This window comes from Aquila chrysaetos, chromosome 20 (genome assembly GCF_900496995.4).
Source record: "Aquila chrysaetos chrysaetos chromosome 20, bAquChr1.4, whole genome shotgun sequence".
Classification (NCBI taxonomy): Eukaryota; Metazoa; Chordata; class Aves; order Accipitriformes; family Accipitridae; genus Aquila; species Aquila chrysaetos.
Window position 1 is genome coordinate 8,033,084 of NC_044023.1, and position 23,660 is coordinate 8,056,743.

Genomic DNA, 23,660 nt, shown 5'->3' on the forward strand with positions numbered 1-23,660 from the left:
CATTCTTTGCAGTCCTCAAAACCTCGGGCCTGCTGCCCCCACCCTCACTGCCGTGGCTTTTGTTGTAGTGGCCTGGAAGACCAACTGCTGGGAGAAGTGGTGGCTGCGGAGCGGCCTGACTTAGAAGCAGCTAGAAACCAGCTAATTGTTAGCAATGCCAGGATGCATCAGGAGCTGAAGGAGATAGAAGACCAGATCCTGTATCGGCTCAGCACTTCTGAAGGAAACCCTGTAGATGACTTGGAGCTGATCAAAGTGCTGGAGGCATCCAAGCTCAAGGCTGGAGAGATTCAGGTCAGAGGTGGAGGTGCTCTCCCCCTGCAGCTGTGCATCCCCTGCCAGCACTGCACTAACCATGATGTCTCTTCTGTCCTCCAGGCCAAGGTAATGGTGGCAGAGCAGACAGCGAAGGACATCAACATCACCCGCCTGCAGTATGTGCCCGTGGCTGTCCGCTCGCAGATCCTCTACTTCTGTGTCTCAGACCTGTCCAATGTGGATCCCATGTACCAGTACTCACTCGAGTGGTTCCTCAACATCTTCCTAATGGGGATCAGTAACTCCGAGAGAGCAGGTGCCTGCCCAGAACAACCCCCTCCTATCCTCTTCCTCACCCCACATTCCTGGTCTAGCAGCAGCAGAAGGTAGGACACCTGCAGAGTCAAGGCAAACATGGCCACTTGCATTGGCTCTCAGCATGGTCCAGAGCTGCCCCTAGCTGTTTCCACACAGCAAGTGAAGATGTGGTCACAGCCTGCCCTGCGTTCTCTTCCCCACTATTTCTCTGCTGTCCTGTCTGACCAGGCGGGAGGGATGTTAAGGCAGGGCACGGGCAAGGTACGCACCGTCCTGGTAATGGTGTGGCTCTGCTTGTCACAGGGCCACCTCCACGCACAGGTCCTGGCTGCTGCTGCCAGGCTGGGGGCAGCTTTTCCCCACCCAGAAATGCGCGTTAGCCAGGATGGTGGTGGCTAGGCCCAGGTAGGCTGCCGTGGCGCAGCGTGGACTCCCTTCCAGTGCTGGGGCAGTGTTTTCTGTGTGCGGAGTCTCACAGCCTTGTGCTTTCACAGGGGCTTCTGTGCCAAGTCTGTGTTTGAGAGCAGTGTCTGTTCGTCGTGGGCAGGGTGCAGGTGTGCCCCTGTGACCAGCAACCGACAGCTGACGTGGAGAGCACCTTCCACGTCACCCATAGCACCCACCATCTTTGTCTGGTTGTTGCCTTTTTGCAGACACCCTGAAGGACCGGATCGTGAACATTAACAACTACATCACCTTCAGTCTCTACAGCAATGTGTGCCGTAGCCTCTTTGAGAAGCATAAGCTCATGTTTGCCTTCCTGGTTTGTGTCCGGATTCTGATGAATGATGGGCAGATTGATATGGTGAGCAAGTCACCTTGGTCCTTTGATGGGATCCCATCAGGGCAACTCAAACCCAGCCTGTTCAGCCCCTTAGAATAGCATCCTGGGGTGGAAAAAGAGCCTTGTTCCCTGGGGCTGAGGGCAGCCTTGGCAGGCTGGTGGGCAGACCTGGGGCCTCTCTCTTCACTCAGATCTCAGACCTTTCCCTGTATCTATATGCAGAGCTGCCTAGCCTGAATCACCTGCAGCTTTTGCCAGTCTGCTGCCAGACTGCTGCAAAGGTTAGCAAGTTTGGAGGGAGCAAGCAGGGATTAGAAGACAGAGAAAAGCCAGTGGCAGTTGAACAGTGATGTTCATCTCACCAGACTCTCCGGTTCACTTACTCCTCAACACACACACCTGGCAGGAGGGGCAGCCAGAAAGTTACTACAGGATTTTAGTTGGATATGGCACAAAGCCACATGCGTCAGGCCCAGGCAGGTAGGCTATAATCCCTGACCACGTCCTATCCTGTTCCCAGGACGAGTGGCGGTACCTGCTGTCAGGAGGGACCATAAAGGAGAAGAGGGAGAACCCAGCTCCGGCCTGGCTATATGAGAGAGCATGGGGAGACATCCTGGCCTTGAGCAGCCTGAAGAACTTCTCCGGCTTTGCCAATGATTTTGCAGCCAACCTTGTAGCGTTCAGGGCCATTTTTGACAGCCCTGAGCCTCACAGGCAGGTGCCCCGTGCTTTGTAAGCTTAGCTGTGCTTCACCCGGCAGGTGATGGCATCCCTGGGAGAGCATGAGGCACCGATACAGCCACAGTGCCAGCTCTGCTCCCAGTGCAATGCCACACAAGGGAGAGGACGATTGTCTCCTCAAGGGTGGCCCTTGCCTATACGTGTTGCTTGCCCAAGGCAGAGCCACACAATGTCTTAGCCCAGCAGTATCTGGCACTTGCCCAGTGGAAGCAGCTCTGGTTTGCCTGCTGATGGTTTCAAAGCTACAGACAACGACCTCAGCCAAGTGACTGGAAGGTCCTTGTCCCATCTGAAACCTCAGTGGCTGTCTGCAGGCAACTTGGGTCCTTCCTGGGGAGCTGCAGGATCTGGCACATCCCCCCCCAGAATGCACCTAATTGCTTTGCAGAGAGCCCCTGCCCGGGAAGTGGGAAGCTGAGCTTGACGCCTTCCAGAAGCTGCTGGTTCTGCGGTGTCTGCGGGGAGATAAGATCACCAACGCCATGCAGGATTTTGTGGTGCTGAACCTGGACCGGCACTTCATTGAACCACAGGTAACCAGCCAAAAGGAAGCACTGGTGGGGCCAGGAGTGGAGCAGGATGCCTCGAGCTTGCTGTAAGCGGGCTGTCAGCATGTCCCAATTGCAGTGAGGGTGCTTGTGCCTCTCTGCAGCCACAGAGTTCCCAGAGCTGGGTAAACACTTATGTTTTAGATGAGGGATATCCTGCCTAATGTCCACCAGTTAAACCACACTGGGAGGAGGCAGATAGTCCAGGCATACGAGAGAAGAGTTTAATAGGAAAGTGGTTACTGCCCTGATCCTAATGCTGCTGGTGGAGAGCTGCACTAGGCCCTTATTGAACACGTTTCTGGCCTTGGCACCCAAGAGCACACCGGTGCCTTGGAGAGGAGCTGGAGGCCAGGCAGGGTGAGGAGGTTCTCCGCTCTGACCAACTTTCTGTATTGCAGACCACTGACCTCTCGGTCGTCTTCAGGGAGTCCACTGCCACCACCCCCCTGGTGTTCGTGCTGTCCCCAGGCACTGACCCTGCTGCTGATCTCTACAAGTTTGCTGAAGAAACGAAGTTCTCCAAAAAGCTCTCTGCCATTTCTTTGGGCCAAGGCCAGGTAAGCTGCCAGTGCCCAGCTGGGGCAACACTGTCCTGCTGGCACCCCCGGTGATCTCACCTAGCTCCAAGTAAGTCAAACACCCTTGCAGCACAGTGAAAACACCCTCCTTCCCCAGGGCCTTTACTCACCAACCTTCTGCTAGCTGGAGGAGCCAGTTCAGTGGGGGGGCTGCAGCGGTTCCCCCTATACTGCCCTCTAATTTTCCAAATCCATCCCCAGTTCTTCCATTCCCTCCATCCTCCCACACAGGTTTGTAAAAGGGCCTTTGCTGTGCCATCAGACAGCAAAGATCCAGCTGAGCCATGGGGATGAAGCCAGGCTGTAGCTCTGGAAAGCGGTCCTTCCACCCAGCAGCTGTCTCCCCGTCCAGCTCAGCAGGGCACAACCTGCGATGGACCAGGGTCTCTGAGCTCTTCTCATCTGCCTCCCCAGGGCCCCCGTGCTGAAGCCATGATGCACAGTGCCATGGAGCAGGGCAACTGGGTCTTCTTCCAGAACTGCCACCTGGCCCCCAGCTGGATGCCTTCACTGGAGAGACTTGTTGAAGGCATTGACCCCAGCAAGGTGAGCTGTTTTACCGAGCAGCCTGCCCACTCTAAGGATAACAGACAGGAAGCTGGAGCCCAGATCTAGTTTGATCTCATCCACAGGTTCCCCATAAAACCAGAGGGTCAGTGCAGGAGCAGCTGCAAAGGCTGTGCCTGCACCCTCTGAGCACTTGTTGCCTTCTGGATTTCCAGGTGCACCAGGACTTTCGCCTCTGGCTCACCAGTCTACCAAGCAACCACTTCCCTGTGTCCATCCTCCAGAATGGCTCCAAGATGACCATTGAGCCCCCCCGTGGGGTCAAGGCTAACCTGCTCAAGTCCTACATTAGTTTCAGTGATGACTTCTTGAATTCTTGCCCCAAGGTAAGACCCAGGTTGTGCTTTGGTTTGCTGTCCCCAGCCTGTGCCTGCTCCAATGTATGCTCTCCACGTGGATGTTGCTCCTATCCAGGCATAGGTCTTCCTCTCCACTAGAGCTCTCGCGTGCTAGAGAAGGGCTGGTGGTATTTCTCATGAGCCCACATCTACTCTGTGATGAGCCAATTGGAAGTTTCACTTTGAGAAACAGAAGCAACAGGATTGCAGAGGCCTGGCATAAGACACCTACAGCTCTCTTTAAGCCAGGGAGTGGGCCACAGCCTTCCCCAGCACAGCAGCCTGACTGAGGTTTCCACCTCTCCAGGTGCCAGTTGGCACTGCTGAATTGGCACAGCTCCTCTGCCAGGTCCCAGCAGGAAGTGACCCCATCCAAGAATGACTCCTCCCAAGCTAAGCACCTCTTCTCCCTGCTCCCCTGCCCACAGGTTGCAGAGTTTAAGTCCTTGTTGCTGTCACTTTGCTTCTTCCATGGGAACATGCTGGAGAGGAGAAAGTTTGGGCCTCTGGGGTTCAACATCCCCTATGAGTTCACGGATGGAGACCTCCGCATCTGTGTCAGTCAGCTACAGATGTTCTTGAGCGAATACACCGACATCCCATACAAGGTAAGTGTGTGAGCTGCCCCCCTGCCCCGTGGAGGGAACAGGCTCATGATGCACGTGTGGGTCAGAAAGCCGCGGTGGGGTCCCTCACAGGTTCTGAAGTACACAGCTGGGGAGATCAACTATGGTGGCCGTGTGACTGATGACTGGGACAGGCGCTGCATCATGAGTATTTTGGAAGATTTCTACAAGCCTGAGGTTTTAATTCCTGAATTTGCCTATTCTGAATCGGGGATCTACAAGCAGATCAGTACCTCTTCTGACCTCAATGTAAGTACTCAAGTAACAAATTGCAGCTTATAGATCCAGGAGGATCATCATAGTGCAAAGGGGATCTACTCCTCCCTGAAACCCGCTGCTTTTCCAGTTCCCTGGGGGAATATAAGTTTGTAAGAACTGGGGGATCTTCAGCTCCTTTCAGGAAGCTGCATCTGTTTCAAGCAACAGGAGGAAAATCTTGTCGCTGCACACAGGATGTGGTAGCAGCTATCACCAGAGTTCCCCAGCTGAAAGCTTTTGTACTCTGGATCATTTTGATATCACATACCTAAGTACCTGAGGAGCTCTGCAGGAGACACAGCAGGAAGCTCACTGCCAAGCTGCCCATTCTCACATAGCATGTGTTTGCTTCTATACAAGTGCAATTTAACTCCCCAGCCAGACCACAAACCATGGCCATGGCCTCCACTCAGCCACCAAACCTGGCTCAGAGGAGCTGCCACCCCATCAGCCAGAGTCCTGTGTCAGCAAGCATTGCTCTGGGCACACATAAGCTGTTCCTAATTCAAAGCTGCAAGTTGCATTTTCTGGCTGTGACGGGGACAAAGAGCTGTGTAGAAGTCAGATGAATGAATGTCAAACACCAAGGCAAGGACTGTGTCCCAACTGAGTCTGTGATCTGCTGGGTTTAGCTTATCCAGCAACCCTGGCTTAGTCATTTCTTTCAGGCCCGTAGCAGCCTGAAGGGACACCACAGGTTTATCCCTATGCTCTTGGCCTCACAGCCTGTGTGGATTCCTCTCCAGGGCTACCTGCAGTACATCAAGAGCCTGCCGCTCAACGATAGCCCAGAGCTCTTTGGTTTACACGACAATGCCAACATCACCTTCGCTCAGAATGAGACCTTTGCTCTGCTGGGGGCCATTACGCAGCTGCAACCCAAGACCTTCACGCTGGGAGGCCACAGCAGGGAAGAGGTGGGTGCCCTCATCCCATCGGTGCTCTGGCAGCCAGTGCCTGGTACAGGCAGCGAGCATAAACACCAGCTCTCAGCAGGTGCCACCCTGCCTGCTGGGTGCCAGCGAAGGCACTGCCATCCAAGCGTTAGCTCTCCCCCTTCTTGGCAGCCGTGGCCAGGAGGATGCTCACCCACTTGCTGCCTTCCTTCCAGCTCGTGGAGGAGACCTCCACGGACATCCTGGCAAAGCTGCCTGCCCTCATGAACCTGCAGGAGGTGATCCACAAATACCCGCTGCTCTACGAAGAGTCCATGAACACAGTGCTGGTACAGGAGGTGATCAGGTAAAACCCTTGTGGGATCACGTCCTGGGCCAGCAACCGGCTGGTCCCTTGGGGAACAGCAGAGATGTGGGGGCCCCTCCTCCCACTCACCTTCGAGGAACCTCATTGCTGAGCATGGCAGCAGGATTGGCAGGCACATTAACGACTGTTGTCCCAGTCAGGACCTTCAGCTGATCCCTGTCCTGTGGGGACTGATCAGTTTCTCCATCTGCTACTGTCAGCAGTTCAGAGCTGGGAGGGCAGCTATGAGACCCCGTTAAAGAGGAATGGGGCTAGGGATTACATGGAGGAGCTTCACTTGTAGAGATCCATACCCAACCTGGGCAGACATGGGTGATAAGCCACTGCACTGAGTCACTCTGCTCCCTCTACTCTTTCTCCGTAGGTACAACAGGCTCCTGGAGGTGATTGCTCAGACACTGAAGGATTTGCTGAAAGCTCTCAAGGGCCTGGTCGTCATGTCCTCTCAGCTGGAGCTGATGGCCAGCAGCTTGTACAACAACACTGTCCCCGAGATGTGGAATGCCAAGGTATGTGCCCCAGCCAGCCCAGCTGCCCGCAGGAGCTCACCCAAACCAGGGGAATGGGTCATCAACCACCAGAACTGGACTGGGTTCTCTCACATGTTGCTGGCCCTTGCTTCCCTGGCATGGAGATCTCTCCTGCCTAGTCCAGCTCACAGTTGTTCCCAGCCCAGGGCTGGATGAATCCCTGGGCGCTGGGCAGGTGTCAGCAGCTGGGGCACAAGGTGTAGGGTGTCCTTAATTGCGTTCAACACCTTTCTCTGTGGGTGCCCCACAGGCCTACCCATCGCTGAAGCCCTTGGCATCCTGGGTGAATGACTTGGTGCAGCGAATTGAATTCCTCCAGAAATGGATCAGCCACGGGATCCCCTCCGTGTTCTGGATCAGCGGGTTCTTCTTCCCCCAGGCCTTCCTCACTGGAACACTGCAGAACTTCGCCAGGAAGTCCGTCATCTCCATCGACACCATCTCATTTAGCTTCAAGGTCAGTAAGTCAGCCAGAGGCTCTGCATTTTTCTGGATTTTTTTTTTTTTTAATCTGCTGCTAGAAGGCAACAAAGGCCGCAGTTCTATCCCTGACCTGCCCAGGAGGTGAAGCCACTAGCTGCAGAGCTGCCCATGGACCCCATCATCCCCTTTGTGCTCAGATACACCCACTGACACTGCCAGACACTTTCACAGGGCAAGCAAAGGCTTCTCTGCCTCTCCAGACCTGCTCACATCCCCCTCCACAGGCTGCCCCACAGCCTCATGCTGCAAGATGGCAGAAAACCCAGCCCAGCCCATCCGAGGGCTGAGGCAGGCTCCCCTTTGCCAGCGCCGACTTAACTAAGAGCAGCTTAACGGGGTCCTTGGGGCTGAGCCTCCAGGGACTCACCTTGATCAGGGCCCTGGGCCCGCTCTCCTCTGCAGGTAATGAAGGAGCCAGCGAGCGAGCTCACTCGCCATCCCGACGAAGGCTGCTACATCCACGGCTTGTTCCTCGAAGGTGCCCGCTGGGACCCCGCTGCATTTCAGCTAGCGGAGTCACACCCTAAGGAGCTTTACACAGAGATGGCCGTCATCTGGCTGCTTCCTGTCCCCAACCGCAAGCCTCCAGCCACCGGCAACTACCTGTGCCCAATCTATAAGACTCTTACTCGTGCAGGTAGGTGCCCTAAAGACAGATCTCCAGAAGCAAGGGCGATCGTAGGAGTAGCTAGGAAGGGCAGCCCAGGTGGGGCTGCAGGAGTTCTTCCTGCCACACACTGGCAGGGTGCAAGGCACTGTTGGCTGAGACCATCCAGGGAGAAAAAGATTTTTCCTGCTGTGGTCATGGAGACGGAGCAGCCAGGCACCCTGGCTATGCAGCAGTGCCTCTGGCCAGCCTCTGCTCAAGCCCACACCCAAAAATACACAAGCCTGTTTCCCCCAGCCCTGCTCAGCCTGTCACCTGGCATGGGGATGGGACAGGGGATCTCACATGGAGTCACTTTATACGGGACTCCCCAGTCAGTGTGCAGCAGCCAGGGCTGCAGTACGACCCTCTTGCCCTTGCTTCCCCCATTACAGGCACGCTGTCAACAACCGGCCACTCCACCAACTACGTGATTGCTGTGGAGATCCCTACGGACAAGCCACAGAAGCACTGGATCAAACGGGGCACAGCCTTGATCTGTGCCCTGGACTTCTAGCCAGAAAACCCACCCAGCCCAGGAAACCATCCCAGCTGAGGGCCTGAGCCAGGGCTTCTGCCGTCCTGCACAGAGGCAGGCAGCACGCGCAGGCAGCAGGAGCTAAGCACTGACTGCCAGCAGCTGCTCACCCTCTCCTGCCCTCTGAGCTGTGTTAATAAATTGAGCTTGACTCCCCAAGCATCACATTCACCTAGTGTTGTTCCAATCCCCACAATTACCTCAAGTTTCTAGCACCACAGGAGAACTGCCCGTGGGGACAACATGGCCCAGAGCAGGCACTCAGTGCCCCCAGCCACACACATGCCCACCCCTCTCCCTTCCCTTAGACACCTCTCCCTTGGCTGGCTGTTACGGGATAGCTTTATTCCTTCAGACAGATCCATTATTTACAGCACTTGATATTAGACACAGCAAGAGACAGGATTTTCTTCCCTTCACAAATACCAAAAGAACAGTTTCATTCCCTAGTCAACATCTGTACAAATTTGCACATTTGCAAAATTCAGTCCTCTCCTGTGGCAGCTCCCCTCGGCCCAGCTGTGCCTCAGGACACCTCTGAGAGAGGTGCTGACCTCTGGCTTCTGAGATTTCTGCTGGGACAGGCAGAAGACCATGAGGCGACAGGCGAGAGGCAGGCCAGGCCCGTGTGCTCCGGTAGGAAACAGGCTGCTGTCCACACCAGCAAGCTCTGGGCAGGACGAGCAGCTTTGAGCTCCCTCCACTGCTTCCACCTGCCACTGCCATCCCCATCCCACCTTGAGCATTACAGCAACCACTCGCCTCTCCCCACGCTGAAAGGCTTCACCAAGGGCACCAAGTGACTCCACATCCAGCGTCCACCCCGGCGCCATGCCCAGCAGCACCGAGGCCACCCTATGAACTTGGTCTGTTCATAATTCACAGGGTTTCTCTGAGGACTGGGCCTGGAGCAACCCTGCGTGACCCACAGGCACTGCCAGGGCCACAGAGCTGGTCCCTACGAGAGCAGCCATGGCAGCAGGGCCACACGCCACCCCCCAGCACCACCACGGAGGGCTGGGCACAAGGCCCAGCTCCAGGGACGAGCCCACCCATCCTCACCCAGCAACAGGGCTGCCAAGGCCCACCGGGGAGCCTGGCTGTGCTGGCAGGGGGTATTGCCATCCCCAGGGCAGGGCAAGGCAGGACCTGCCCGGCCACGCGTCGGCCAGCTCTGGGAACCGGGCAGTGCCGCGGGGGGTGGGTGCAGGAGAACGGGCTCTGTCCAGGAGCCACCTCGCTCAGCAACGGCCAAAGCGTGGGTCGAAACCAAAAATAAGTTTGGGGAAGGGAGGGAGAGGGATAGAAAACACAGACATGAAGGTCCTGGGGAAGCCCAGATCTGAAGGCCTGGACGCAGGAGGACACAAGCCCCAGCCAGCTGTGGCCAGCACAGCCTCGCGTCAGCGTCACCGGCGTTCCCACAACGCCAGACCCGCCACCAGCCGGGTGGGCTCTTCCCCTCCTGCTGGAGTCCTCAGCCATGGCGCCGAGACACAGGCCCACGGTATCTGGGCACTGCCGTGGCACAGTCAGGCAGCTGGGCCCTCCGGCTTGCCTTCTGCTGCAGCTGCAGGGACTTCCCTCAAGACACGTTCCCACCTTTCACAACTCGGGCTCAGAGGAAAACCCCATTTCTTCGTCCCCAGGATCCACCTCAGCCGAGGGCTTGTCGCCATGGTCCCTCTTCCTTGGGCAAAGGGTAACATAGATCCAAGTGCCACTGCCCAAAGCCACAAAGCCGAGCTGCTGCTTCTCAGTCTTGACTCCCAGGCTACTGCCGCTTGGCTTTATATGGGCGGGAGCGTTTCCGGCGGTCCGGCTTCCTCTGCTTGTGCAGACGGCCGATGCTGACTCCCTGCCGCCTGCGGACGGAGATGTTCTGCTCCACGAGGCTTGCCAGCATGCCTGCAGGGGGAGAGGCAGACAGACATGCCCCGTGCTGGAGTGCTGGTATTGCCCGTGCCAGAGCGCAGCCCTCCCTCTCTCACCCAAAACCCATCAGTGGGCTCCTCCCGGGACTATAAAATCAGATGGAGACAGAGTGGAGACGTGCGGCTCCCCAGACTGAGCACTACCTCGTGCCCCAGGCCTGGCAGAAACAGAGAGCAGGGTAGGGTGAGCTTCCCAGGCTCCCAGCGGCTGCTCTGCCATGCTCAGCACGGCTCCCCCAGCTGCATCTGAACATCACGCTCCGTCCCCTTGGCCCCACAGCACAGCTCACCTTCCTGGGCCAGCATGGAGATGAAGGTACAGATGAACTCATCGTAGTTGTGGGTTCTCCTCTGGTCATCGATCTACAAAGAGATGACAAATCCACAAATAATCCACAAAGGGGTGGCAGGGAGAAAGGAGAGCTCAAGGCTAACAGGGCAAAGAACCGGGATGCCAGACGCAGCCCGCAGGCCAAGGAGACCAGAGCAGGAAGGAACCCACCTCCCAGGCCAGTGCACGACTGGGACTATCTCCATCCCAGTTCAGATGCCAGCATTTTCCACAAAGGGCAGCTGGGAAGAGGCAAGGGTGGGCAGGGGAGGAATCCTGCCAGGCCTTGGGGCAGAGACTCCCCCCCTCCTCCTGTCAGTGCTGATGTTCAGCTGTGGCCCAGCTGCAGCACTCCATCACCCTCCTCAAGCTAGTCAGTGCTACCCAGGGGCTTCTGTCTGTCCTGGCAGGAGCTGTGCTCCGTAGGAATGTTGGCAACGGGAAAGGGACCCCGAATGCTCCTCATTGCCATTCTCAACTGAACCACTCTCCCTCCACTTTGACATAAAGACACCCCAGAGAGCAACCTTCAGGGAGCTAAATCGGCAACGCAAACAAGCCACCGACAAACGCACCTTGAATTTCTTCCTCTTCTCCACCTCTTCCTTCAGGCAGGCCTCGTAGTTCGCAATCTCTGCCTCCACGCACTTCAGCAGTGCCAGCAGCTCCTGCCAGGATCAAGCAGAGCAAATGTGAGCAGACGGACCCCTGCCCCGCAGCCCAGGAGCCAGTGGGGCGAGCTGGTGGGTGTTCCTCTCTGCGCTGGGAAAGGGAGGATTCATCAAAGCCAAAAACACTTGCCGGGGAGGGGTTGGGGAGGGGGGGGAGGCGGGGAAGTTCATTGTAGGGAATTTCTGAGTCAGAGGATGATCAATCAGCCAGCACTACAGCCAGCCCCAGGCACATGTACCTGGTTCTCTGGGACAGGGGGAAGTGTTGCATGCATGCCTCCCAGGGCCCCAGGGCCTGGTTCTTCTCAATAACAAAATTTGAAGACTTCCCTTTTGAGTAAAACAGTTTCTAGCAAGCTCTCCTCCAGGGAGCCCTCGAAGTGCTTGTGCTGCCTGAGCCTGGTCCTGTCTTTGGCTGGAGGGCACAGACAGGCAGTAAAGTTACCAGCAGGCTGGGATTTGGGGGTGCAGGGTCCCACCAGCCTCTGGCCCAAAGGAGAGAACAGCACGCCGAATGTCTCTGCCACGGGAGACAGCGGCTCTGCCCACTGCCAAGGCAAATGTCCCCGAGATGACGCAAGGCACAAAACCTGCACTGCCCAGTGCCTCAAGGCACGGCTGCGGCGACACGCGAGCGGGACAGCGTGCACATGCGGTTCGGTCACTGCCAGCGCTGCTGCGTCTCTGGGTGAGCGCAGGGAGCTCCATGTTCCCAGGGCTGTCGCAGCACAAAACTCACCTTGGGAGAATACTTTTCCCCCCCAGGGTGATCACTGGTCCTGCCAAGTCCCACCTTCTCTTTGCTGTCACTGGCCTCACTGCCCTCCTTCTCGTCCAGTTTGATTGCAACCGGGGCCTCTTCACCGGGTTTGATGGAAGGGGGGGAGCTTTTCCCCCCATCTGTGCACAGGGGAAAGAAGCGTTAGGAGCCATCGCAAAGGATCGGTATCTGCTCCCAAAATCAAAGGACACCGTCTCGTCACTGCAGGGAAGATGCCACCTCCCAAAAGCTGGCAGGCACCTACCTGCAACAGCCAGCGGGCAGAACACGCCGTCCTCCGTGAGGTGCAGCAGCCCGGTGCTGATAACGGGCCCCAGGTCCCTGACGGCCCGGTTGTAGCGCATGCAGTCGACGCGCAGCAGGCCGTCCTCCTCGCCGAAGAGCACCTTGGAGATGTGGGAGGTGACGGGGCTGGAGGGGCGGGTGGGGTTGGCCGAGCGGATGGGAGAGCGCAGCGGGGAGTTGAAGGCGCTGCCGATCTCGGAGGCGGTGTCTGTGCTCTCGTTGCTGGGGGTGGGAGAGGGCTGGGAGTGGGTGACCACGGCCACAGCGGCGCCTCCGCCGCTCGTCTTGATGGACAAGGGAATGGAAAGATCCTTTTGAGATTCCTTCAGCTTCTCAGCCAGGACGTTGATGGTGTTGGGCTGGAGGACGGAGAGCTGGCCATCCGCAGCCCCCGCCACGTGCTCTTGCTTTACCTGCCCTTTCCTTTTGTACCTGCCCAGGAAGACAGCAGGGAAGGTGAGTAGCTGGTGGAAGGAGGAGGGGGCCCAGCACAGGCGCTGTCAGCTCCGCACTCAGCGCTCCAGGCTGTCTGCTGGGATGAAGCAAGACTTGAAACATTCCTAGGTCACCCCCACTGCCACCAGCTTCTCTGGCAGCACCCAACCCCACTGAATCGCTCAGCTGCGGGTACCCCTACGCAGCTGGGGAGCACAGGGTGCTGTGTACCCCTGCTCTTCTTCCAGAAGCCCCAAAAGCAGCCTCACTGTGACCCCACCTTCCTGACCTTCACACCAGTCCAAGCACACCAACACTGTCACCAGGAGCTGACCTGGCAATCGGCACCGAGGAGCTGAGGCTCCCCAAAGCCTGCTGCCAATACACAGTTATACTCATGGCAGCCAAAACTCAGGGTTGATTGTGAAGAGCTACAGAAGAGCTTCACAAAATCCAGCGAGTGAACAGTAAAACAGCAGAAGAGAACAGCCCTAATTGCACACACAGGTGCAGGCTCTAACATAGCTAACAGCGCCCAGGAAAGAGATCTGGGAGTCACCACTGGCAGTTCTACAAACGTCAGCTCCCTGCCCCCCACCCTCAGCTCAAGACGTCACCTGATGGCCGAGTTGGTGTTACGAACTTCCTCCTCATCATCATCATCGTAGTCATCTTCATCGTCCGAGTACTGCTGGTGCTGCCGGACTGGGACTCGGCTGCGACCCACTCCTGCCGCAAGGTCTTCCTCCTCCTGCAAAACACCGTTGCTGATGGGCTGCTGGCAGCGGGGCAAGGAGGAAGAGCCCAGCACACACCTCCTCTGTCCAGCCGAGCACCGGGGCTTGCCCCTTTTGAGAGGAGACAGGGAACTCTTCTATATGCTTCCTCAGTTGACCCATATTAATGCTAACCTCTTTTGCCAGGTCAGTCTTTATTTACCATCTCACCTTCCAGCCTGGGTTAGTGCAAGGGTAGGCAGGCTGCAAGGCAGGGGAAGGGCTTACACCGGCTGACAGCCATAGTCCCACAGAGGTGAGGGACTGGAAGCAAAAAGCTCAGCTCGAGTCAGGCATGCTGCTGGCCTGGAGCTCCAGCCTACCTGCATGGGGGATTTGGCGTAGTTGTGATTATCCAGGAAGGCTGGCAACCTCTGCACGATGGGGTTGGGGTTTGCTGGAGGTGCCCCGTTGATACTGCTCGCTGACGTCTTTGCCACCAGTTTGGATTTGTTGGGTGGGCTCTGCGTGGCTGCAGGGTGGCCCTGGCTGGCGGGCTCGTCGGTGCCGTCTGCCGTACAAGCACAGCACAGCCTTTCATAACCAGCACCATCACTTTTTACTCAAGGGCCTCTGCCACCCCTTGCCCACCCCATGTAGCAGAAGAGTTCCACCAGTCCATCCCACCCACTTCCCATTCTACTTCCAGCTGTCGCCGGTGTCCCCAAGCTTAAGTCCTCCTATATTCAAGCTCCGCGTCACTCCCAACACTTCTCCCAGGCACAGAGGCATCTACCACACCCCAGCACAGCACGCATGGAGCTGGGCTTGGAGAAAAGAAAGTGGAGCTGACTATGAAACTGCCTCAAGATCCAGGACAGCCAGCTGTTGTCACCAGCCTGCGCTCGCCCCACAGCACGCCAGGCTGGCTGGCTGGCAACACCACTGGTACGGGGTTCTACCTGGATGGGTGCTCTCTGGAGTCACGGTCTTGCTGCTGGGCGGCTTTGCCTCTTCAGGAGGCTGAGACTCCTGAGACTTCTGCGTCTGGATCAGCTCAGGCTGAGTTACTCGGATAAGCTTGAAGGCAAATGACAGAAAGTGAGTGCTGGAGTGGGGTGACCCAAACCACATCCCTCCCATTCGAGCACTGCAGAAGAACTCGTGAGGGTGAGCCAACTGCCGAACACCCATGTGCACAATCAACTGACAATGCCATGGATAACCTCCCAGGTGAGCAGCAAAAGGCCAAGCAGCAAGGCTGGTTATCTCCTCTTCCCAGAAGACACTTCCCAAGGCCAAAAAAACCCCCAAAATCCAGGGCCCCACAGCACAGGGAGATGCCCTGGAAACAGAGCCTATTCCCAACCCAGGCTCACACTCCTTCAGGGCTTGGGCTGTCCCACCTGCTGCAAGGCCTCCAGCACAGTCTGGCGGTTCATCTTCAGGATGTGCAGTTTGGACTCGTACTTCATCCTCCGATCAGGCACCACCGCCATCAGGTTGAAGCGGATGTCGTGGTACGGCTCCCTGCAGGCACAGCAGACGTCAGCCGCGAGCTGGCGGTGGAAAGCCCGTCCCCCAGCAAGCACGGTTAGCAGGCTGGCAGCCATGCCCTGCACACCTCCTGCGGGCTCTTCCCAGGCAGCGCCTCCCCAGCCCTGGCATTTAACACCAACACACAGGAGGTTTTTCCCCCAAAACCAAGTCAACCTCACACTGGCTGAAGAAGCAGAGCAAGGTTGCTTCAGCCACAACACAAAACACCCTTCACAGAGTCACAGGTTGGTTGAGGTGGGAAGGGTCCTGTGGAGGTCACCTGCTCCAACCCCCCTGTTCTAGCAGGGTCACCCAGAACTGGTTCCCTAGGACAACATCCAGATGTCTTTTGAGAATCTCCAAGGATGAAGACTCCACAACCTCTCTGGGCAACCTGTGCCAGCACTTGGTCACCCTCACACCCAAGCATCCAAGAGGCCCAACTCAGGACCAGAAGCACCATTCCTTCTCCTACGGACTCGAGCTAACAGGGACCTAATCTGGCCACTCTTATCCTGTGCAGCCATTTGCAAGGACTCTGCATCGCACAGAGAGTGCAGCTTCTCTGCGTGCTCTGAAGGCAGGCAAATTGCAAGCAAGAGAAGGCAAGGAAGCAGTGCACCTGCACCTCTCCCCCAGCAACATTCTTCACCTCCACTTCCACAACTTCTCGCACAGAGACCACAGTAGAAATAATCCACGGAAAAACAGCGAGGGGCCAGTGCTTGCACCATGGCCTGGGACATTACCCTGCAGTGGCCAGGCCGATGCGCTCCATGATTACTCTCCTGGCTTTGTCCGTCCATTCCTCGTCGTCAGCCCACGGCCCTGTGATAACGAGACGCAGCTGGACTTAGCAAAGCAGGCCAAGGCTCCTGCTTCAGACTCACAGAACGGATCCTGCCATCCCCACGACAGGCAATCTCATGGCTCCCTTACATACCAGGTAGCAAGTCAAGAAGGGACCCAGGAGGCAGAAGGACCACACTGTCAGCCCATACGTGGCACCCCCTGCCTCTGCCTTCCGAATGGAAAACGTGAGCTATCTGCAGGGCAGAAAGGTGAATTTTGAACCCCACAGACCACAAGTGATGCACAGGCTTGGGCTCACAAAATCCAAAGAAATCCCAGCTCCTGCTGGAATCCACCTGCCGCTGGTGCCATGTTTAAGTAAGCCAGGTACATGAACTGAGTACCTTGCCAAAGGGCCTGACAGACAGAAGCAAAGTCTAAATAAGTGATAAATAAGCAATAAATAACTCTCTGAAAGACAGAACTGAGTGGTCAAGTTGTAAGAGAAGGGAGTAACCTGAGCAGCCTGCTGGGATCTGCATTGGGACCTTATGCCTCAACACACAGTGGTTATTTGGCACAAGGAGAGGGTAAGGAGGAGGCAAATTCTGCTTGTGATACCGAGTTATTGCAAAGCTGCAGAAGGACCTCGTGACCCTGAGCAACTGGGGAGGAAAATGGCAAGGCTGGAAAAAGCAATGCAATGCATTGAGAAATAACTGCCTTCTAGAAACAGTCCCCAGCGCATAGGCTCCAAAATGAGCTATCAAAACTCAGAACAAAACTGGGATCCATTGGAGCAATTCTCCACAAACATCAGCTAACGCTTAGTGGCAATGAAAAATAATACATACATTTGGACATACGAGGGTGTCTATTCAACTGTGTCAACAGGTAGGGACAGGCAGGTTCTTACCATGGTCAATGGGATAGACCTTCAGCCCATCCAGCTCAAACAGCCGTCCCTTGATGGGGACATAACTGACAAAATGAAAAGCCTCCATGGTTCGCACAGCGCTGATACCATTCTGTTTTTCCGGCAAGTGCCGTGGCTCCGGCCTGCGAGGGCAAGAGAGGCGAGAGGTCAGTGGAGAGTCTGCCTCCTCCAGGGGAAGTGAGCTGCGAGAGACCCCCTCACTCACCTGGCATGACTGTTATGGGCCTTGGCGAGCTCTGGAGCGTTGCCAATGGCATAGCCTTTACTCTGCAGCGAAGAGCAAGAGAGGTAAACAACTGAGAAGTGACAGGAGACAAACAAAATGTTTCACCCACCGGCTCCCCACTCCCTCCCTCCATCCATACACAGGACTGGGAGAGCAACTTTCAGGCACACCCTCTGCTCTGCTGAGTTTTAGGTAAAACCTGAGATGAAAAAAACCACACAATTCCTGCTCAGAAATTACAGTTAGAGAGAAACACAGACTTTAAGATGGGTCTGAAGGTAAGAGAGAGAGGACTTTTGATCACAGACTTAGAGAATGCACCTGGGATAGGGAGTAACACGACAGAAGGCTCAGAGCTGAGCAAGGCAAAGTAGGAAGATGAGAGAGAAGAAGCAATACTGATACAGCGTGCAGCCACGAAGGGCTGGAAAGAAGCCAGCTCGTTAGAGCATCATCCTGAGAGGGGAGCGAGAGGCAGATTCACGTGCACCACAAGTGCACAGCCCTACAGACCCCTGCCCCTACCTCAGGGCTAAATCCTTTGGTGAAATCCTTCATGCGGCTCAAGGTAGGGCCCAGGTCAACATTGTTGCAGTTCAGGAGGACGCTCAGCAGGGCATGGGTGGCACAGGAATTGGGGATCAGCTGGAGGGGGATACAAGGACCATCTTAACCAGCAGGAACAAGGCAATCAACCCCTTCAACAACCCCTCAGAGGCGACAATAATCAATTGAAAAGTACTGACGCAAGAACCACTTGTGAGAGCAGCGACTTGACCTCAGCTCTCAAAGGAAGGGAGGAGGTCAGTCTCGTTTAGCGAGCCACACCATGCCCTCATGAGCATCTGCTCACAGCGCAGGCCACAGACAGGCTCACAGCCCTCACTGGACTCCCTCCAACCTGGAGCTCAGGGCAGAGACCCCCAGGAAAGAGAAGGTGCCCTCAGGACCAGCAAGAGCAGTGCAGCCTCTCAGTACCATGTCGCTTCCCTGAGGTGTCACATGAGACAACCCCCCCTCTTTCACCTCGCCTCCAGCCTACCTGGTGAGCAAAGAACATGTTATTAACGATGTCATCGTCGATCACCGACGTCTCATCCACCAGGGTAGAGACCTTCCGGCGTGATCTGCGCTCCTCAATCCACTTGAACAGGAAGATGAACCCATACACAGGGCTGTGGAGAGAAGTCAGCAGCTGCATCGTTTTGGATGGACCACACCAGTGGGGCTGCTCTGCCCAGCACCAGAAACCTTCTGTTTCAAACCACAGGCAGAGCAAAGACAGAGAGGAAAACCAGAACCACCAGCCCCATCTTTCTGGAAGTGACCATCCCTGCCACAAGTCCCCCCAGCCCCACATTACCAAGGATACTCTCCTGTGCTGATGCTCTGGGCTCAGAAAACAATCAGGCTTGAAACCTTGGGATTTGACAGGTCTTAAGAGGCTCAAGACAGAGAAGCAGGAGGTGAAGTTCACCTCCGGACACTGACCAACCTGCAGAATAGTGCCTGACCACCAAACAACCCCTCCTAATACATGTTGTATTCGTTTTCAAGAGGAGTTCAGACAACAGCTTTTAAGAAAGAAACGGCCTCAAAGTCATTTCAAAGCACTGAGACAGGGAGAAAGCCCATACTGCGAGCACGCTGATTGGCACTGCACCTCTCCATGGGGAAAGGGAGATGAATCTCTTGAAGTTATGTTCCCCACCCGCCCCACGAGTTCTTTCTCAAGGCACGAGATTGTCCATCTGCCCCAAACCAGATGAAGCACTCCTTGTTGATCACTTACAACGCTGACCTCCATGACCAAAGAGCTCACACAGGCCCTTCTGAATGCCTGGTGATGAGTTCCCAGGCCCACTGACACATTCTGCTTAGTAAAACTCATACTTTCAAGCCTGTGACTTACCCTTGGCATTTGCTCTGCAGATCATAAATCTCTTCAACCTGCACTCCCTTGACCCCTGCAAACAAAAGGCAGAAGCTGGTGTAAAGCCTACCAGAAAGGACATGGGGTAACGTCAAGCACGAAACCGACTTCCCAGGAAGGTTTCTTGCACTCACCAAAATCTTCGACCAGGAGTGTGAAGAGACCTGGAAAGGAACAAAACCAACAGGTTACTTCTGCCTGAAGAGAGCAGAGAGGAAACCTGCTGCCACCAGCCCCCAAAGGTCCCATGTGGTCCCAGGCCAAGGTGCAGCCAGAGAAACCGTTGCAGAGCGGCACTAGGATCATGCTGACTCCCCAGCAGCAGACCTGTTGAGCCCTGGCTCGCTACAGAGGTGCTCTGGCTCCCTTCACCACCTCTTGAGGTCTTCCTCAAGAGGACCTGAACCAACCCTCTCCTCTTGGAGCCAGATGAAGCTGGACCCAGCTTCAGCATCCTGACCCGCTGCAGATGACCTGCCAAGAAGTAAATCCCCACCATGAACAGCAGCAGGGAGCACCTAAATGACATGCATGCTTCTAACCGGAGGGAAACATGGCTGAACAGATCACAGGATATTTTAGAAGATAACTTATGTTCTTGTTAGGGAAAGACAGCCAGTGAAGGGAAAGCCAGCTCACAGCAACAGAGCTGTGGGGAAGTCCGAGGGCCACAAGGCTCGTCTTCATCTCCCTCTCTCCTGTGGGACCAAATCCAAGAGCCTGTCTCCAGTGACTACAAAATTCCCATTACAGAAGGACATAACCAGGAATACAGAGACAACGGCAAAGAGACCGAAGGATTATTAGACATCAGTGACTGAGCAGCAGCTTCCACTATGATGCTGTAGCAAAGGCAGTCGGCCCAATTTTCAGGCAGTCCCCCTGCACGTGGAGTTAGCAAGCTCGAGACTGGAATAATAAATCTGCTTCTTTTGCTCCCATATAAAGGCTGCTGAAAGCCTGGGAGGAAGTCCAGGGAATATCAATAAGAAGGATTCAATCCTGAGAAACATCCCTGTAAGCAACGGATTTAAGGAACCCAATGTAAGTGGCTCAGTCAAGAAGGGAAGAGCCCAAGGGGTTTCCACACCAAAGTTAAAATGACTAAAACAGGGAGGAAACTTCTGGGAGCAAAAAGTCTTCATTCATTTAGCAGAAAACATCGTATTTCTTACAAAATTATCAGTGGGAAGAAACACGCTATGCAAGTAACATGCTTCGAACCAGTGACAGCCTCCTTGCCATGCAACGCCGTTATACCAAACCCTGGCACCTTTCTGACAGAGATGTTTTTTCTCAAAATACTTGACACCGTGGAGGGCTGTGTCATACAAGCGACATCTACAGAGGCTTCAGGCAGTGCTGCAGCCTCCTTGCCTTCTTTGCAGCAACCCCCTTAGGACAAGCAGTCCTTGCAGACCATAAGGGTCTTCAGATGCTCATTACAGCCATGGTTCTTGTTCCCTCTTTAGATGGCATCCATTATGGAAGCGGAAGTCACAGCAGTTTACAGGTAGAGTCTCTCAACTGTAAAAGCTTCTGCAAAAGTCAAAAGCCTCACTTGCTCTCCAATTTCAACAGTTACAGTCTACTGACCACAGCAAAACTCATGTGACATGAGAAGACATGAACCGTATCACAAGCTCTGCCTCGCAGCCAGTGAAGATTTGCATCAGAGCAAGGCCTTGCAAACACAAACAACTATAAATGCTGAAAGCAGCGCTGCTCCCACAGGTACCACCAGAAAGAGAAGACCAAGCAGGACTCCCAAGCTTGCTGTGGCTCAGCCTGGAGCATCCCACATCTCTGCAGCAGCTCATCAGGACCGTGAGTCAGACCAGCAGGGCTGCACCAAAGAAGATGGGAAGTCAGCCGTCGCATGTTTTCCTCCCATCTGATCAACATCGCCAGGGAGTGAGAGAGGATGAAGCCAAACTTCTCCGAGCGCACCGTGAAAAGACAAGAAGTGACAGGAACAAGCTGCAGCAAGAGAAATTCTGACTACGCATCCGGAAAAAAAACAATTCTTCGTTGCCAGCATGGTCAGCCCTGGGACCGGGGCTCAGAAATCTCCTTCTTGAACGTATTGAAATTCAACTGGACATGGCCACAAGCAACCTGAACTACCTTTGAAGTTAGCTCTGCTTTGGGCCAAAGACTTCCAGGGGTCCCTTCCAACCACGGTTTTTCTCTGATTCATTTCAGTGTTTCATATTACCTCAGCATCCACGAAAGGCATAGTCCTGCTGCTGTGATCAATCCTGGAACACCTGAAACCCCCATTCCAAATTATTTGGGTCAGCTGAAGGAAACATTCTGGTGTCCACAAGCACATGCAACACTACACCAGCAGCCTGGAGGTTCCCAAGGCTCCCCTCTCTGCCCAGCAGCTGTGACAGACAGCCCAAATCCAGATCTACTGACCCTTCCTGACCAGTAAAGCTCCGAGAGCTTTCAGTCCCAAGCCCTGTGGTGAGGGCCGGGCAGTTTATGGGGTGTGCTGAAGGCTGAGAGCAGTGCACGGGTCATTCCTAACCGCTGTCCCAGCTCCCACCTCTGCATTTGAACTTCCACACATCCAAAGGAGCACACCTGCGGCATGCTGAGAGCCCACCTCTGCCCAGACAGATTATCTTCCAAGCAAATAACCTTCCCTCCCAGGTGTGAGAATCCAAACCATGTCCCATCTTTGGCACTGTCATGGTGAAGAAGAAGAGGGAGGATGGAAACGATTTTGGCAATTCCCGAGTACCAGTAAAAAGAGGATAAAGAGCAGCAAAACCTGGGGTGACTGGCAGACAGAATCCTTCACTGAGTGCAGGAAGACGAGTACAATGCCAGGGGTCCAATTTCCTCACACACAGCCTTAAAAATACACCACCACATCCTAAAGACCAGCTCTCACCCTCCCAGAGGACAACCCCACATCGCACTACAGCAACTCAGAGACATTAAAACAATGCTCAGCCAATGCCCCAGCTGACGCTAGCTTTGGCCCTCAAATCTTCACCCACACAACAAACTCCACCACAGAAACCACCTTCTCCAACATAGCGGGAAGGGGACACCCGTGACCGTCCTGTTCCCGGCTGCTCAGGTGCCATACCAGGCTCTTCAAGCAGCTTTCCTGGGCTACCTGGGGGAGAGGGTTTGATCCACCCGCTCAGCTACAAAGCGATGACAGAATCTGACATGCACAGGACGGAGATGCCACCCTCACATGCTCCTGAGTGACACAGATTGTCCTCAATTGCCCATGAAGCTCTGGGGCAATCGCCAGTCAGAGCTGCTTCTGTAGCAAGGGGCACCCCATATGCACGCCTCTCCCTGTATTTCAGCACTATTTCAGGCTGTATTTGCAAACAACAGGAATGCTTCATGCTACACCCTTGCGGCATTTCAGCTGTGTTCCACAGAGACCCCTGGGTTTATCAGATCACACACACACACAGAGGTGTCTGGGGCACCTCAGACCCCGTGTACAAGAGCTACCAGAGCCCAGGCCCCACTCTGAGCCTTCACAATGCTCCCACAGCCTTGTTCACCCCATCCCTGCCCTCAGCCTGCACCCCTATAACCGGCCTCCTGACATCCCCTTTTCTGTCTGCCCCACAACCTCTCCCTAACCCCCCCACGGGCTATGTCCCATATACAGCAATCCTGCACAGCCCCCCTTCCCCCCAGGACCCACACTACCACTGCCCCACACACCCCTACACCCTCGCCTGCCCTTCTGACCCTCTGCCCGCGCCCCCAGGCACCCCCTTGACCCCCTTAGCAGCTCTCCCTCCCCAAGCCCCACCCTCCCCAGCCCTCGTTCCCGCCACCCCTATCCCCCCTCACCCCCCCACTCTAGGCCTGCGCCCCGTAACCCTGCCTACGCACCCCCGGCCTGTCCCTCAGAGCCCCTCGGCCCAGGCCCCACCCCCGGCCTGTCCCTCAGAGCCGCCCCCCGCCCCGGTCCCGGCCCCGCCGCTCACCGGGGTCGCTCTCCAGCTCCAGCCAGCCCTTATTCATCTTCCCGCGGGCCGGGCCGCACCGCCATGTCCGGCCCCGCCACCCGCCCCGACTCCGGGCCCCGCCGCCGCCGCCGTCGCCGTCGTCCTCGTCGTCGTCGCCCGCCCCCGTGCGTCATCGCCGCGCGACGCCGCGTGACGTCAGCGCGCGCCGCGCCACATAGGTCCCGGGGGGGGGGGTGGGGGGGTGGAATGGCGGCGGCGCCACAAAAGTCCCGGCGGCGGCGGGGGGAGGCCCGGGAGGGCCCTGGGGGCCGGAGCCGGAGCCTCTCCCTGCTCCGCCCCGGGGCTTCGTCCTCCGGAATCGGAGGGCAGCCGGCACTGCAGGCCGGGTCTGGGGCTCGGGGCTCGGGACTCAACAGCCTGGGCCGCCCCGTGCGGCCTGTGGTGAGGGGCCTGCGCCTGGGCCTGTCAGCAGGTGCTGGGCCGCCCTGTGTTGAGGCGTGAGGGCTCCCGGTGAGGCTGGAGCCAGCGGTACCGGCCCTGACCCTGCTAACAGCTCCACTTAGGCCGCCTCAGAGGCTGGAAGGCTCCCAGGGCGAGCAGGCGCCCTTGCGCTGCGCTTCCTTAGGAAATAGGCTA

The 23,660-nt window shown here is 56.1% G+C and overlaps 3 protein-coding genes across 6 annotated transcripts in view; 2 read left to right on the forward strand and 1 right to left on the reverse strand.

Annotated features, from left to right (window-relative positions):
• Window positions 1-7,701, forward strand: part of DNAH1 (dynein axonemal heavy chain 1) — a 70,191-nt gene extending 62,490 nt beyond the window's left edge. Inside the window, exons 62-75 of the mRNA XM_041118600.1 lie at window positions 69-294; window positions 379-574; window positions 1,230-1,381; window positions 1,881-2,077; window positions 2,493-2,637; window positions 3,054-3,212; window positions 3,648-3,779; window positions 3,956-4,126; window positions 4,567-4,746; window positions 4,837-5,013; window positions 5,769-5,939; window positions 6,134-6,264; window positions 6,650-6,794; window positions 7,066-7,701. Of these exons, the coding sequence (XP_040974534.1) occupies window positions 69-294; window positions 379-574; window positions 1,230-1,381; window positions 1,881-2,077; window positions 2,493-2,637; window positions 3,054-3,212; window positions 3,648-3,779; window positions 3,956-4,126; window positions 4,567-4,746; window positions 4,837-5,013; window positions 5,769-5,939; window positions 6,134-6,264; window positions 6,650-6,794; window positions 7,066-7,383 (2,500 nt within the window). The 3' untranslated portion in view covers window positions 7,384-7,701. The remainder of the gene's footprint in view (window positions 1-68; window positions 295-378; window positions 575-1,229; window positions 1,382-1,880; window positions 2,078-2,492; window positions 2,638-3,053; window positions 3,213-3,647; window positions 3,780-3,955; window positions 4,127-4,566; window positions 4,747-4,836; window positions 5,014-5,768; window positions 5,940-6,133; window positions 6,265-6,649; window positions 6,795-7,065) is intronic.
• On the forward strand, window positions 7,033-8,708 carry LOC121232464. The gene is made up of 2 exons (XM_041118601.1): window positions 7,033-7,272; window positions 7,701-8,708. The coding sequence occupies exon 2, from the start codon at window positions 7,704-7,706 to the stop codon at window positions 8,376-8,378; it is 675 nt and encodes a 224-aa protein (XP_040974535.1). The 5' UTR covers window positions 7,033-7,272; window positions 7,701-7,703; the 3' UTR covers window positions 8,379-8,708.
• A 98-nt stretch (window positions 8,709-8,806) lies between these two features.
• BAP1 (BRCA1 associated protein 1) lies at window positions 8,807-23,167 on the reverse strand. 4 transcript variants are annotated; one of them, XM_030043750.2, is made up of 18 exons: window positions 23,043-23,149; window positions 21,677-21,757; window positions 19,197-19,226; window positions 19,042-19,096; window positions 18,172-18,304; window positions 17,655-17,774; window positions 17,109-17,170; window positions 16,883-17,025; window positions 15,924-16,002; window positions 15,042-15,165; window positions 14,598-14,715; window positions 14,019-14,206; window positions 13,537-13,670; window positions 12,444-12,916; window positions 12,158-12,318; window positions 11,323-11,415; window positions 10,707-10,779; window positions 8,807-10,390 (listed from the first exon to the last, which is right to left on the reverse strand). In XM_030043750.2, the coding sequence occupies exons 1-18, from the start codon at window positions 23,077-23,079 to the stop codon at window positions 10,257-10,259; spliced, it is 2,238 nt and encodes a 745-aa protein (XP_029899610.1). In that variant the 5' UTR covers window positions 23,080-23,149; the 3' UTR covers window positions 8,807-10,256. The 4 variants fall into 4 exon arrangements, with proteins under 4 accessions (XP_029899610.1, XP_029899611.1, XP_029899614.1 ...); XM_030043751.2 differs by having other exon boundaries at window positions 12,212-12,318; window positions 23,043-23,148; XM_030043754.1 differs by lacking the exon at window positions 21,677-21,757 and having other exon boundaries at window positions 12,212-12,318; window positions 23,043-23,167.
• Between the last annotated feature and the right edge of the window lie 493 nt (window positions 23,168-23,660).